At 45.1% G+C, this 16,052-nt stretch overlaps 1 protein-coding gene across 7 annotated transcripts; it reads right to left on the bottom strand.

Annotated features, from left to right (window-relative positions):
* Positions 1 to 2,364: 2,364 nt before the first annotated feature.
* On the bottom strand, positions 2,365 to 15,109 carry BTN3A3 (butyrophilin subfamily 3 member A3). Of its 7 annotated transcripts, none has more exons than XM_067752212.1 (12): positions 14,931 to 15,109; positions 13,802 to 13,999; positions 10,413 to 10,497; positions 9,828 to 10,175; positions 8,895 to 8,984; positions 8,108 to 8,389; positions 6,074 to 6,274; positions 5,872 to 5,892; positions 5,758 to 5,784; positions 5,329 to 5,355; positions 4,854 to 4,880; positions 2,365 to 3,324 (listed from the first exon to the last, which is right to left on the bottom strand). In XM_067752212.1, the coding sequence occupies exons 2-12, from the start codon at positions 13,964 to 13,966 to the stop codon at positions 2,630 to 2,632; spliced, it is 1,968 nt and encodes a 655-aa protein (XP_067608313.1). In that variant the 5' UTR covers positions 13,967 to 13,999; positions 14,931 to 15,109; the 3' UTR covers positions 2,365 to 2,629. The 7 variants fall into 7 exon arrangements, with proteins under 7 accessions (XP_067608313.1, XP_067608315.1, XP_067608317.1 ...); XM_067752214.1 differs by having other exon boundaries at positions 13,802 to 13,996; XM_067752216.1 differs by having other exon boundaries at positions 10,413 to 10,502; positions 13,802 to 13,922.
* Positions 15,110 to 16,052: the final 943 nt, after the last annotated feature.

Raw genomic sequence — 16,052 nt, 5'->3', positions numbered from 1 at the left:
CACATGTTTCTTAGTCTTGGGTGGGATGGAGCCCAGTTGCCCACATGATAACCAACTGATTAATGTACCCTTTATGTAATTTTTCTCTCAGTTGGCTTTTCTCTTTTTATTTATTTTCGAACTTGAGTTTTCTGGGATCAGTTCTCAAGTAGACAACGTGACTCCGAGTCCTTGACTCAGAGTCAGCTTTTGGGGAACCCAAACTAAGAGATGGATTCAGTAGAAAGTTCACCAGACATCATCAACAGTGAGAATTATCTTTTCTGCAAAAGGACACTCTGAAATGTGTACCTGGGTTTAGTAAGTGAACGAAGGGCTACAGATAAAATTTCCAAAGAGTCACTCATTGAGATTCACGGGAATCTCCAATCGTGGAGGCCCTTAGTGTATACAGGACAGAGGCCTCCTCCAGAGTGAGTGAGGCTGTGACTACGTGTGCTAGCCTGAAGAGTTCACACCAGAGTCTTTACAACCTGTGATTATGACACATTACATGGCAAAAGAGACCTTAAGGTTATGGATCTTAATGTAGAGAGATTATCCTGGATTCATAGGAAGATTATCCTGGATTATCTGGTTGGACATATCTAATTACATAAATTCTTAAAAGTGGAAAAAGGCAGGAGAGTCAAAGAGATTCAGTGGAAGAAGAAACAGGGTGATTCAAAGGCTGAGAGGGATTCAATCTGCCATTACTGCTTTGAAGCTGGAGGAAGAGGACCACGAGCTGAGGAACGTGGCAGCCTCCAGAAACCGGCAATAGCCCTCAGCTGACAGCCAGCGGGAAATGACAGCCTCAGTCCTACAACTGCAAGAAACTAAATTCTGCCAACAGTCTGAATGAGCAAGGAAACAGATTCTTCCCAAGAGCCTCCAGAAAGGAATGCAGCCTGCAGACACCTTGATTTTAGTCCGCTGAGACCCATGTTGGACTTCTGACCTACAAAGCTGTGAGATAGTACATTTATTTTGTTTTAGGTCACAAAATTTATGGTAATTTATTATGGCAGCAATAGAAAACTAATACAATAAGGACTTTGTGAAAATGTTGCAGTGAGGTAAATTGTGAAACTGTGGTGAGTAAACTGTAGGGGCTTAAAATCTAGAAAATGCTCAGTTGAAGAGTGAAGATTATTAACACATTTATTTAACAAAGGTAACTTGACAACCACACGCCCTGTGATGGGACACGCTGTCCCAGAACGTACCGTTTCGATTGTAATACTTGGAATTAATGATGAAATGTTTTGGTTTAAAACTGTTTGTACTGTAACGGCTTTTATTGCTAACCGCTTGACTCGGCTGCTGTGAAATTGAGCTTTGCTTCCCAGCATAATGTGAACAGGAAGACACTGGGTTCCAGATGGCTGACCCAATAGTTCAAAATTAGAACAAACATCCTGTTACCCTGGGATTTAAAAACCACACCTGTACAAGACTCGGGGTCTCACCCTTCTTTGGGTGAGGCCCCGATCGGTTTGTGCTTTTGTGCTTAATAAACGCCTATCACTAATCTACTTTTGATTTGCACTGGATATGGGTGTTCTGTCTTGGTTCTGATTCCTCCCCTAGGGAAGTTCGCAGGTGTGTGCAAGACCGCAACAGCCCGGTAGAGGGGCTACACTGGTGAACAAAATAGTGATGATAATGAAGAGTAACTTCTGCCCGGTACCCGTCAGCTGCAAGGAACATTCGTTAACATCAGTAACTGATCAGGCGTGGAAATATCCCTTTCCTGGAGATGGACTCTACAGTGTGATCAAAATACTGCTAAAGTTCATCTAGCTTAATTCCTCCCAAAGACTGCCTTGTTCCACAGGCAGTCTTTAGGTATTAAGTTAGGCTTTCTAGAGACCTTAAACTTAGGAGGACTGCTTCTGCTCCAGGATTACTTATCACATTGGCCGGGGTGGGGAGGTGGAGAGGGGGTGGGGCGGTGGTGGTACTCATGCCCTTTAGTAGTTAAGATTTTGGCCTTTAGTCCCTTTGCAGTCCTGTGTGATGCAGTCACTGTGAATTCATTCTCTGGACCAACTCACCCGGCAGAGCCAATCCAGCGAAGCGCTGGACCTATGGCTCTGACTGTTGACCTTGAAGGAACCCAGTGGGGTGTGGCCTCCATAGACACCTACAGTGATCCTTACCCTGGGGGGCCCTGGGAAGGGACACTCAGGGCTGCACATGGTCCCTTCCCCAGAGGGGCAGTCGGGCTGGAAAACAGGCCAGCGGGTAGATGGTGGGTGGAGGTGGGGGACAGGGGCCAAACATCCCCCGGCAGCACAAACTGATGAATTATATAAGTCACTTAACTCGGCCCTACCTCAGTTTCCACACTTGCGCAATGAGGCTATATCACAGGGTTGCTGTGAGGATTAAAGGAGAACATTTATTTAAAGCTTTGACACAACCCCCAGTACACTTACGTCATCCGTAAATGTTTTATATTCAAATCACAGCTGTCATTTACTAGCTGAGTGACCTTTGGGAAGTGAATTCACTTTTCTGCACCCTGGTTTCTTTCTCCATATAAAGGAGACAATAAAGCAGTATCAAACTCAACTGTCCATATGGAATAAATAATTGTATTAATACTAGTGAAGTGCTTCACACAGTGTGTGTCTTTGGTATTTTACGGTTGTGATTTGTTGCTGGTAGGGAAGAGGCCCTCAGCTTCAGGGAGAAGCAAGGACGTTACTTCAGCCTGAGGCTCCCCATTCTCATCAGCTGAGCCCAGGGCCACGGGGGTCTCCAGAGGAAGGTCAGGCTCTAGGTCAGGAACACTGGAACTCTCCACTCCTGTCAATGCTGGGCAAATGGTCAAGGCAGTGGGCTCCAAGGTCAAAATCCTGAAAATGGGCCACAGAGGCCCAGAGAAGGAGGTGTGCGGGAAGGTGTACACATGCGATCCATCCGCGGCGTTGTAGAAGGAGACCTCACCAGTCTCGTAGTCCAGGAAAATCCCCACTTTTTGAGGAGGGTTGGCAATTATCAGTTTGGTCCGGGGGTCAGTGAGAGCCCGATAGTCATTCCCATCAGACAGCCCCATAGTCCAGAAGCCATTCTCGGGTATCATTCTAATCCAACGTTTTCTCTCCACGTTCTCCCTGCACACCCCGACGTGCCACTCTTTCCTGTCCCCAACCTCTACCTCCCAGTAGTGTCTCCCTGACGTGAAGCTCTTGCAGCCAAGCACACAGTAATGCCAGTCAAATCTCTTGGGGTTGTCTGGCAGATTCTGTCGTTTGTATGCTCGCTGCAAGCTCCTCTGGTCATCAGAAACAAGCAGGATGGGGTTTGCTGTGTTCGGATCCAATATCACATCCGCTGCAGAAAGTTTGGGGATGGGGTCATGGGTCAGCCATTGTTCCTAGATCTCAGAGCCTCAGCCCTCAAGGCCTGGGTCTGGTTGAAGAAGCCCAAGTCCAGAGCTGGGTGTCCCCAACCTGCCCTGAATGTGACCCCCTTAGCAATACCAAAAGAAAGCCATCAGGGGTCTTAAGTTCAGTGGGAAAGAGGAGGGTGATGAGGGTCAGGGTCTTCTTAACTGACACCTGGAGCTGGCTCTTTCCTTCTGCCTTTTTCCTGTTTCCCTCCCCGAAATGACTCTGCCCACCTGTGCTTCATAGGCACATAGGTTTAAATTTCAATCCTTGCACTACTGCTCATGAACTGAATGTCTTTTCCTTTTCTCTTTTCCCATAGACTTAAGCTATATAATATCTTTAAGCCTCAACTTTCTTAACTGAAAAATGGGGATAAAAATACTAATCTCTAGGGTAGGAAGACAACACATGTTGTGTATTTGGCTCAGGGCTGGGCATGGAGGAAGTGGCCTGATCTTATAAAAGCTGCCAGGCCTTTTCTGTGCTAAGGACCATGTTGGGGGCTTTATGTGCTCCCAGACCCACTCTCCATCTTGCTCCACCCTCTTCTGGGCCCCGGGAATCTGTCCTCTATGGACAGTGTCACTGGGTTCTCTTGCCTCTGGTCACCTGCTGGATTTGGCCAAGGGGAGGTACTAGCTGAAGACTGGAAGGAGAAAGAAGAGAGGCACAGCATTTACTCTTCCCCCTTTCTTCCCTGCCAGCTTCAGATGGTGATACTCTAACAAAAGGATGACTCTTCTCAGGCAGCCCTCTCCTTGAGCTATAGCTTCCTCTGGGCTGCACCCTCTCCCTATCTCTTCAGGCCCAGGGGTGGTGACAGCTCCCCACTGTTGTGAGTCCTGGGGGACGGAATGTTCCTTTGTCGGCTTCCCTTTACTCTCTTTTTTGCCTTTGTAAATAGTTCCTTCTTTAAACCCTCTTCAACCACCCATTTTGAATATACCAGCTCTTGTTTGCTGTTTTTTTGACCAAATACACATTCATGAGCTCATTTAGTCTTTACCTCAACTCTCACATAAATAGGAACTACAATCATCGTCTAAAATTGAGGAGAGTGAAGCTCAAAACATCAAGTGACCTGAGGACACACAGCAGCAGGAGGTGGCATACGGAGCTTGGGAAAGGACAAGATCTCTGAGCATTGCTTTCTCTCCTTGGTCACGTAGCATCCTTGCTCTCCCTGTAGTATTAGTTCGCTCTGCCTGTCCTTCCCCTCAGCTCCACCTCTGATGCCTCTTCCTTCCCATAAAGGTCTACAGAAGCCCAGGAGAGCAATTCTCCCTGGTTCTCTGGGCTCTCAGTGGCAGGGCATGGGAGATGGGCACGGCCTTGAGATCGAGACCTCAAGTCATCTGCCCGGAACTCTCCCAGTCATGGGGACTTGTCCCAGAATCTCAAGACTTGGAGAAGAAAAAGGGAATATGGTCCCTCGGGTTGTTGTCCTAGGGGACATAGTGATTCACTCACCAGCTTGGAAGAGGGCCTTCTTCCACTCTGAAAGAAAGGAGACACAATAAGGAAAGGTCATTAATTCTGATCTTTCCCTTACCCTTTCTCCTCAATAAGCCTTTTCTGTGTCCCTTCAGTCTCTTCCAGTATCCAGCTTCCTTCCTCCACAGCTCTGACAGACTAGGCATAAAAGGTCTCAAAAATGGTGGACTTCCTCATCACGCTGGGGCTGCAGGTGACATGGCCAGGCTATAGTAGTCTGCGTGCTTGTGTGCCAGCTGGGTGGGGAGTGGCTGAAAGTGCCCAGATGCTGTATCTGAAGGGCCTCTCTGAGGTTGCAGAAAAGCAGGGGTGGTATTCCTCACAGAAAATGAGCCTCTTGGTTAGATCCGAGTATTCCTACTGGGAATGCCAATGCGTCACACAGCAGGGAAAAGGTTTGAATGCTTATACACATGAGCCAGGAAACTCAGAGGACATCCAGGTCACTCACCAGGATAGGCCTGAGACTTCTTCCCACCTACAAGGGAAGAAAGGCAGACACGTCAACTGAACTCTGTCATTTCCTTTCTCCTCCTTTTGCACCCATCTCTTCTTCTTTTTGACCACCTACCCTTCCTACTTCCTCCCTCTGCCGTTCAACTCTCTCCTCCCCTCTCTTCCTTACGGGGGCGGGAGGGAGGGGGAATGAAGGCCCCTTTCTCCATTAAAAAACCAAACAAAACACTCATGATTCTCTCCTCCTTTCTCCCCAACAACCACTTCCCCCCAATCAGCCTCCCATATTTCTTTTCTTGGGAGAAAGGATCCGGAACATTCCTTCAGCCCAGGGCAGAGTTAGTGGCTGAGGAAACTGGCTGGAAAATACTCAGGCAGAGACAGTCTTGGATGAGAATTTGGAGAAAATGTCAGAGCCACTCACGAGCCATGTACTGGATCTTTCTCCACTCTGCAATGGAAGAAGGTGATGAGTCATTAAGAGGCCCAGCGGGGGATAGGAAGATGAGCTTGGGTCCCTGGGGGCATCAGAACTTACTGAGTTCATACTCAAGTGTCTCTGGAAAAGAAGCAGAAAAAAAAAAAAGTACTGTTATGGGGATGGAAGGAGGAGGACCTCTAGAATATAAACCTTAAAAATGACCTAGTGCCGGGTTGGGTGCACAGGATGGGGATGCAGAGAGGTAGTCCGGCTCCCTCCTGTAGGCACAGGCCTTAGATTCCCTCTCGCGGTCAGATACCTTTTATTCTTTGTTCCTGCTCTTTTTCTGCCCGTGCTGTTTCTTTTTCCTCTTCTGCTTTCTCTTTCTCCATGAATAGGGCCTCCTTTTCTTTCCTCTGTAGCCACAGGAAGTAACCAGCCCCTGCGAGGAGCAGCAGACAGACAGGCAGCGTCCCCGCGAAGACAGCGATCCAGAGCTGGGCCCTTCTGAAGAAGGGATCTGCAATGGGATACAGTCTCAGCCTCTCACCCTCAGGACAGGGTTCGTGGAGTTTATCTCCTGCCGTCAAGTGATCTTTCTCTTCCTAAGTTCTCAGAGAACTTTAGGGAAGACTGCAGTAAACCCTAGTAAGGGTTTGTAGCTATAGCAATAGCAAATACCATTACTTGTCTCGAAAGGTCTGCCTCTCACATGTAAATGTGATACTTGAGCGTCGCAATCAAGTTTTTTCTAATTAAAATTTACAATAGGTTATATTCACTTGGTTCAAATATCAAATTAAAAAAACATAAAACATCACCCAAATCTCCTTTTCACTTCCTCTGCCCGTCTCCTTTAATTAGACTCATTTAATCAGCCTAGTATGGTGACTAAGAATGTGCACTTGGGAGCTGGGGGGGCCTGGGTTCAAATTCTGATTCCTCCACCTGACTAGCAGTGTGACCTTGGACTAATTAGTTAACCATTCTATTCCAGGTGTCCTCATCTGTAAAACGGGGGTGATAATAAAATTAATAATAATAATAATAGAATAATAAAACCTAACTCATAAGGTTAAAGCATTAAATTAATGTTTATAAAGCATTATAAACACATAGTGAGTGCTATGCAAGAGTATATTAAATTTAAAGATATAAATGTATTCTTATTTTTTCTTGTTTACTCCAAAGATAACATTCTGTATAAACTGCTCTGTGTCTTGCTTGTTCTGTTCACATTGTATCTTGCAAATCTTTCCATATTAGTACAGGCAGAATGCCTGTGTTCCCTTTCAGAGCTGGGCAATATTCCATTGCATAAAAATTCCCCATTAATGGATATTTGCATAGTCGCTAACTTGTTGCTCTTATAGTTAATGCCATAAGAAATAACTTTTTACATGGGTAGTTTTCTACACATGCAAGCATATCTGTCAGATAAATTCCTAGAAGTGGGATTTTGGATCAATAAGTAGGTAGTTTGGATATATATTGCTATATTGCCCCCAATAGCAATTGTGCCAATTCATACCAAAAATATATCAAATTATGTATACCAAAAAATGTCTAAGTGACTGTCTCCCCACAATCCTACCATCAGAATGTTTTATCAACCAGCACTGTTTTGTTTTGTTTTATCTTGTTGCCAGTCTCACAAGTGGAAAATGTTTTAATATACATTTCTCTATTGAGTGAGGTTGGACACTTTCATAGGTCATTCCTTTTCTGTGAATGAATAATTCATATCCTTTGCTTTTTTTCTACTGGTTTGTTTCATATTTTAAGGAGATTAGTGCTTTCTCTAAATTATGAGTTGTACATATTCCCCCTGCCCTCATTTTGTCATTTGTCTTTGCTTAAGGATTTGATCTTTACCACTTCTCCCCCAATTCCCATTGCCTGTCACAGTTTCTGGCACATAGGAAATGCTCAGTAAATACTTGTGACATTATAACAGGGGAAAAAAAAACATCCCCGGAGCAAGAAGACACCTCTGGAACCCTGCTCAGTGCCTCGTTTTCACTGCAAACTCAGCACAGAGAATCACACGTCTTCCTTTTTTCTTTTCTTTTTTTCCTTTTTAAAATTCATTTTTATTTCATTTTATTTATTTTTATACTTTTCTCTTTTTAATATGGCTATGCTACATTTCAATTGGTTAATGTTTAAATTGTCATTTTTTAAAATTTTCTACAGATTAAATTTTACATATGCCTCTTTTAAGGTGCATTTAATGGAATTTTAAAAATTGAAGTATAATTGACTTATAATATTATATTAGTTCCAGGTGTTCACATCTTTCTTCTTCCAATAGCCACAGCTCAGTATACCTGAGGCTAAGCAGTGTACTGACCTGCAATGGAAATCTGGGCTGTCTTTTCCTGGTTGAGGAGGGGATTTCTGATGATACAGGACACCCCTTCTCCAGAGCTGCTTTTCACCGTTAGAGATGATGTGACTGCATACAGGCCCGCTCCATCTGTAGCTGGAGGTGTTGCCACAGCTGGCATGTTCTGGCCCTTGGCATCTCTCCACTGTATTTGGGGCTGGGGATACCAGCCGGTGGATGTGCACCCCAGGTGGATCCCTCCATCCTCATGGCCCTTCATTTCAATGTGAAGATCCGAACCCAGAGCTGTGGAAGGGACAAATGAGCCTCAATTCTTGGGAGCCTCCAGTATCAGTGAGGGTCTCAGCGGGAACTGTATGGCGCATCCACGTTAGATAATTAAAGTAGGGTTTCATTAAGAAGCTGTTTACAAAAGGGTGGTCATTAGTGAGGAGAAAACTATATGGGGCAGAGCAATAGCCCAGGGCCAGGAACAACAGAGCTGTTACCACCCACCCCTAAACCCAAAGGGAGGTGGAGAGGAAGCCGTTTTGAAGACCTAAAAGGAGAGAGTCGTTTTGAAGACCTAAAAGGAGAGAGTCACGTAGAGAGGACTTTCATAAGAGGAGCTGTGATCTTTGGGAAGAGCACGCAGCCAGCTAAAGGTGGCCCTGCAGGTAGAAAGCCAGGGGCATAAGTACCCGGACTTCTCTCCTCCTCCCCTCCTCTATCTTCAGCTATGGCTCCCCATTGACCAAACTCAGCCAGAAGCCACAGTGCAAGGGAATGCTCTGAGAAAGAGAAATGCAACCTTTGACATTGGACATGGGCCTGGTCTTGGTGTTCTCCTGGGGAACACAAGCCATTTCATGGAACGTCAGCATCAAAGGGCCCTTTGTCACTGTGACGGGTCAAGACAAAAACAAGGCCAACAACAATCATGTCTGAACATAGAGAAAAACACGAACGCTGTCCAAAACACAACGAAGACCAAACATCCTCCTGTCCTGGCCGTGAGTGACGATGCTCCTTTACCAGTCCCAGCTTTAGCTTCAGTCTAGTCTTCCTCCTGGGTAAGATTTATGAAGATACCCACCCACAGAATTACACTCCCCTCCTCCCTGACAGCATCCAATCCAGAGCAAAGCCTACTTCCATAAACGCTGCCCCAAATCCCCTAACAGAAGCCCAAAGTCTGTACCAAGTCTCCTCTAACAGTCTCTTCCTGAGACCCCCAGTTCCCACGTGGCATGGACTCCCCCTCCTGCAACAAGGATTAAAGTCAACTGGTACAACTGCAGGGGTGTTCCTGGGAACTCGGCTTGGAGAACAGTTGCTGTACAGACGCTGTCCCTACAGGTCAGCCTCCCAGGGCTCACAGCAGGGTGTACCTGGTGGGGCGCCAGAAGTCACAGGGAATGCAGCTGAACCCAAACCACTGCGCACCATCTCTGAGGAGATGTTTTCTTATCCTTCTCATCCCCGACCTTCCACTTTCCAGCTTAGACCCTGGCCACCAGCAGGAGGGAGTTCTCTACTTGATATGATAGGGTACAGGAGGGAGTCTTCCTGGAGGAAGACCTGCATCTTTCCCGAGGGCCTCAGATAAACAAAGTTGGAAGGCAGCGGAGGCAGTACCTGGTGATCAACCAGGAGCTCTGCGAGGTGGATTTGGAGAATGAGCTCTGTGTCTGCCCCCAGGCCTCACAGAGGAATGAGCTCAGAACAAAACCCGGAGGCTCACCTGCAACTTTCAGCTCCACCAAGGCTTTTTCGTAGAAGTTGCCATCTTGGAAATAACACAGGTAGTTTCCACTGTCAGAGGCTCTGACGTTGTGAATTTGGAGAGCAGCCTTCCCTGCAGTGATGCCATCTCTTAAAATCTCAGTTCTCCCTCGATACTCTGCTGTCTGTCTGTCTTCTACTTCCTTGCCTTGTGCATACATGAAAACTACCTGCCTGAGGCTGGATCTCACCCACGTCAGTTCCATGTTCTCTGCGCTCATCTTCGGGAACAGGTGGCAGGGCAGCTCAGCGTCTTCACCCACCATGGCCAGGATGGGCCCAGGGGGTCCAATCACAGCAAACTGAGCTGGTCAGCGAAAGGGGAAAACTCCATGAGAGGGAGTTGGGCCCATGATGGTAAGGGGGTGTCTCAGGCAGAAAAACCTAGAGAGGAACAGGATCCTGACAGAAGGACATTTGTCTTAATGGCATGTGTACTTTCAGTTTGTGATGGGACTTCCAGGAATGAACAGTCAAAGGTTCTGACTGGGCGCTAACAGGTAATTGTCTGCTTCCGATACATAAAAGCAGCATCGTTCCCTACCTGAGCAAGAGGTGAGCAGCTGGACCAAGATGATGCAGACAAGGAGGTGGGGCAGACGGAAGTCTAGGGACGGCGCCATTTTCATCTGTGCTGCAAATAGAGAGAGTCAAGGAGTCAGGCAGAAATACGGCCTGGAAGAAGATGGATAATTCTGCGTGGAATTCTGAGGTTTCCACGCAGAATTCTTCACCTCAACAGGGCCAACTCAGGGCGAAACACAGTATCGCTAGGGTGATGACCCAAGATCTTCCTCTGCCAAAACGTCTGCTTGGGAGTTTCTTCACCTTTGCGTTCCAATATGGAAAATCTCCCATAAAAGTATGTATGTTAAGTGTACAGACAGTAACCCTAACCCATCAGGAAATCCTTGGCTCTGCGGTCTGAACATGTTCAGAATCTTTACCCGTGCCTGCACTTCCCCAGCTACGCCAGGTCCAAGCCTCCACCATCACACTCTGATTAATACCGGACCTTCCTCTCTGGGTCCCCTGATTCTGCTTGTATCCCCTACAGTCTCAACACAACATCCAGAACATTCCTTGAGTCACATCCTGTCACTCCTCTGCTCAGCACTTTCCAGTGGCTCCCATTTCACTCAGAGCAGCTGCTGAAGTCCTTCCAGTGGCTGGCATGGTCCTCCAGGACCTGCACTCCTCATTTCATCTCCCGTACTCTCCCTGTCTCTGCTCCGGCCACACTGCCCTTCCTGCCGCTCCTTGACCAGGACATGACAGAGGACCTTGACCTCAACTCTTCCCTCTACCTGGAACCCTCTTCCCTGCATATTCACAAGCTCACTCTCTTGCCTCCTTCAAATCTTTCCTTTAAAGTCAGTTCCTCTATGGGACCTTCTCTGACCACAGAATTATGGCAAACTGCTCCCACCCCCCTGAATCTGCTCTCTTTTTCCCATTGAATTTTCACCACTGAACATTTCATACATTTATCGTGTGTCTCCACCTGCTAGAATGTAAGCTCCACAAAACAATGATATTAGTCTGTTTTGTTTCCTGATGTGTAAGAAGCCTGTAGCATGGTGGTGGTTCACATGGAAACCTCAGTAAATATTTGTTGAATGAGTGAATGGATGAGGAGTTACATATTAAACCATCAATACTCACTAGCATTTTAGTTCACTTTAGATGATCAGATTAGTTGGTGGTCATCCAACTGATGGATGGAGAGGAGGGGAGGCGGAGAATTTATGAGGATAAGTGTTCTTCATAATGACAGTGCTCTTTTGGTCTGGCTTAGAGAGCAGAGCTTGGCCTCTTGTGGTCCCGCTGGGCCTTGCCTATATTAATGTGTTTGTTCCTATTTTTCAATAAAGTGGTTTCAAGGAGCAAGCCTGTCCTGGACATGCAAGTGTTGCAACTTGATGTTCCTTAACGCACTCTTTTCACAATTGTTCTGGGAATTCCCTGGCGGTCCAGTGGTTAGTACTCTGCGCTTTCACTGCTGGGTTCGATCCCTGGTTGGGGAGCTAATCCCATGCGTGGCCCCCAAAAAATTGTTCTTTGGGGGAGAAACACCTGTTCTTTGGGGGAGAAACATTTCTGGAAAGGAAGTGATTCCTTTCCTTTCTTCCCTTTCCTCATGTGTTCACCAACGCTCCTCGGCAGATGGCCTGCCTCTGGGCTCACCAGCAATGGATAATTTTCCTACCTTGGTCTTTGCACTGCTAGAGAAGCGCCTTTTAGGGGCGGAGATGTATGTGCACTTGCACAGAAGGGGCAAATATGTCAACCGAGAAGCACACAGCAGCCCAACAGCTCAGACCTCTATGCAGTGCTGGCGTTCTTCCAGCTCAGAGGCAGGGCCCCGCAACTCCCCAGTCCCAGACCAATGCTTCCAAATGTATCTTGGCTCAGAAAAGCACCTTTACCTCCTTTTAGGCATGGTCTGTGGGATCACTGTGAACTTTTGTGTTAAGGGAAGTGTGTGGCCCTTGCCAACTAGCCAGGCTTGATTCTAGCTGGAGTTCTAACTCGGCTTCCATCCCAGCCACCCCAAAGCTGGCTGCGTCCCTAAATAGTAGAGACCCTGAGGGTCGGCCTAGGTGGATTACTCCAAGACAGGACTGAGAACTCTAGAAGTAGCCCCCTCCCTTCTCCCATCATGTATTCTTTCCTTCCCTGAAAACGTCAGATGGAATGGTATGCCAACAAATGACTCAGGGTGCCCGTCTGCGGAGCAACACTGCCGTCTCCTCTAGGCCCCAACCCATGGCCATCACCAAGTTCAAATCACTCTTCCATCAGACTCTGGTCAAGATTCTGGCAGATTCCCTGGGTCACCCAGAGGCTGAACCTACCACTTCTTTTTTTTAATTTTGGCCAAGCTGCACAGTTTACAGGATCTCAGTTCCCCGACCAGGGACTGAATCCAGGCCACGGCAGTGAAAGTGCCCAAACCTAACCACTGGACCGCCAGGGAACTCCTATGAACCTACCACTTCTTAATCCCAAGGCAAGTGAATGGGAGAGTTAGGAATAAGACCAGGTCTAACCCGTGTGTTTTCATTCATTCAACAAACGTTTATTGAGCACTCACTGTGTGCCAGGCCCACTACAGGTTAGGTGTTGGAAATAAAAAGGGTGTGGGAAGTAAGTCATGGCACTATGATTCACGACCTTTGTGATCTCAATCATGTGACAAAACCTATCTGAACTTCAGTTACTCATAAAACATTGTGAAATAGGAACTTTAGAACGTACATAATTGGCTCAGCAATTTCACTTCCAGATATCTGGTCCAGCAAAGCACTTGCATGGGTGCAGAGAGAATTATGTGTAAGGATGACACTGAAGCATTATTTTTAAAAGGAAAAAAAAAAAAAAGATAAACAACCTAACCAGCCACTCTAACCACTAACAGGAGACTGGTTAGTTAAATAAAGGCTCATCTGTATGAGGGAATTCGATATGGCAGTTAAGAGTGATTTACAGTCACTAACTCAGATAATCAAGATATATTAAACAAAAAGAACACTGCAGAAAAATACTAATGATCCTATTAAAAAACAACAACAAAGCTATAAATTTGTATATACATTTTTATGGGATCGCCTTAAAAGAGTTCTGAAGGGCTACATGCTAAAATGAAAATCAGAGATTGAGTGAGAGACACTTGTCCTTTGCCCCCTATACTTTGAAAATTGTTTGAATGTTTTCAATTTTAAAAGTTTTCACGTTTTACTTAACAATTAAAAATTGTTACAAATAATTATTGTGACATATTGTAACATATTAGTTGTTCAGAAAATACCGACTCCTGTAAATCAACTGTATGTCAATAAATAAATAAATAAAAAAAAATAAAAATAAAATACCAACTCTTCACACCAATCCCCCCAAAACAAACCAGCATGAGGCCCACATTCATAGTACTTGCTGTCGTGATACCTGCACCGGGAACTGCCTTTGAGAACAAGGCCCGCAGAGGCGGGTGGGTGGGTGGAAGAGGAGCCGGAGCAGAAATCTGTGCTGCTGGGAATTCCCTGGAGGCTGCCTGAAACCCGGACAACTCTCGGACAAAAGACTGCCTTTCACCATATCCTCTGCTCTTCAAAACTACTCCCTAAGCTGCTAGAGAGAGGACAGTATTATTATTCTATAGGTAACAATTTCAGTGCTGTCCTCAGAGTGAGGAATATATTTTCACTAATTTTTTTAGGATATTTATTGGGTTTTGTTCCTGATTATAGACAACTTCAAAATGGAGAAAAATATGAAGGAATAAAATTTAAATAATCTGTGATGGTAATCATATACTTTGCTTCATGGGAATATAACTATTTCTGGAAGTATTTTGGCCATAGATATATACTAAATGCCTGAAAATTGTCAAAATTATAATTTGACCCAGAAATTCCACTTGTAGAAATTACTGCTAAAAAAAAAAAATCAGGTATTAACACAAACATTCATGTTTAAAGCGGTTCATCATAAGTAAGATCTACAACTGCAAAACGTAGATACAATTTAAATGTCCAAATTCGATCCAGTTTTGTTACGATTAGAAATAAAAACTCTTTATTAAAAATATGATTCCTAATGACTATATGAAAATCCCTTTTATGATTGGACAGTGTGTTTGTATCCATTCTCCAACTCTTGTATATGTAGCTTGGTTCAGATTTTTGTAATTGCAAATAATTCTGTAATGCACAGCTTTACATATAAATCTTTAAGGCACATCTCTTTTTAAAATCTCTTAGAACAGATTCCCAGAGATGACTGAGAGAGATAAGAGTCTTTTGCTCCTTTCTGACCACAGTAAGCTCCTAAGAACATGCAGTTGGCGAGTTTTTCATTCACGTTGTCTCCTTCCCTTACATTTTCCAATTCAGGTCTTTAGCCTTTGCATTGTCCTGTTGCCTCCACCCCCTCATCCTCACACACAGGCACCAATCCCTTTCTCTGGATGAGGGCCTCCCTGGAGGCCCACTCTCAGCTCTTCAGTCTCTCTCCCTCTAGGGCTCGTGGCCCTGGCTTTTACCCATTTTCCCACACTTACCTCTTGGCTATCCCATCTGAAAATCACAGCCCTCAGAATAAAGGTAATCAATAGAGGCTCTGTTACCTGGAAGAAAGGAAAAAGAAATATGCCTGCTCACTATGAAAAGCAGTAACAGGGTCATTCTGTGGAAGAATTAGTTTTTGGATTGGCTCAGAGGGGTGTTTCTCATCAGTTGCTGGGCAGAAACCAGTGAGGAAGTTTAAAATGAAAACTGAAACTGTATTGGATTGTACACGGTGAAGAAAAATTCCAGCCTAATTCTCACACTGTGTCACTCTGTGTTTTCCTAATTGAACCACTTATGTATATGTATGTGTATAATCAGTCTTTCATTATATATACCTGTTTTACATCTTCTATATGATAATAGATTTATTTTATATCAGAAAGGATTTACTGAGTAGCGAAATAAAAGATTTTAACATGTGAAGAGAGGAAGATGTGCATTAATTAAAATGCTTCTGTGGCTATTTGCTGACATCTGTTTGCATGTACACAGGCACGTGGAGGAGGATTTATCTTTTACAACAGAGCCAAATGAGAGTATGAACAGAAAACCAGACCCACTCCACCTTTTTTAGCACCTCTGAAATTCAGGTCTCGGATCCATCACCAAATAACATAATTTTCAGATTTCCCAAAGCAGTGTTGCCGGTGACCGATTGGCATGTTTTACATTTTTCAGAAAAATTCTTATTTGGGGTGTTGCTCAGAAGCCTCATTCACCTTCTGAGCCTTATTTGTGCTACGTTTGTATTTTCACGCGTATTTCTTTCTACTCCGCCAGCAGGATTCTGTATTTTCCGAGGTTAGATTCTGGATAGTCTGTGGATACTGTTTCTATAAGGGGTCTTTGGGACAAAGTGGTCTTACCTGTGGCCTAGAGCCTCCCAAGACAATTTATTTGCCTCTTGAGACAATGATTAAAGCTCAAAGGACTTTGATATGACTTGGCTGATGGAATTTAATTATATATTGGGCTGGCCAAAAAGTTTGTTCGGGTTTTTCTGTAAGATACTATGGAAAAAACCTGAACCAACTGTGTGTGTGTGTGTGTGTGTGTGTGTGTGTGTGTATTTTCCTTTTTTTTTTTTCCCCCTACCAGTGATTGAACCCGAG

This window comes from Pseudorca crassidens, chromosome 10 (assembly GCF_039906515.1).
Source record: "Pseudorca crassidens isolate mPseCra1 chromosome 10, mPseCra1.hap1, whole genome shotgun sequence".
NCBI classification, from domain to species: domain Eukaryota; kingdom Metazoa; phylum Chordata; class Mammalia; order Artiodactyla; family Delphinidae; genus Pseudorca; species Pseudorca crassidens.
This window is presented reverse-complemented; position numbering and strand designations above follow the sequence as displayed.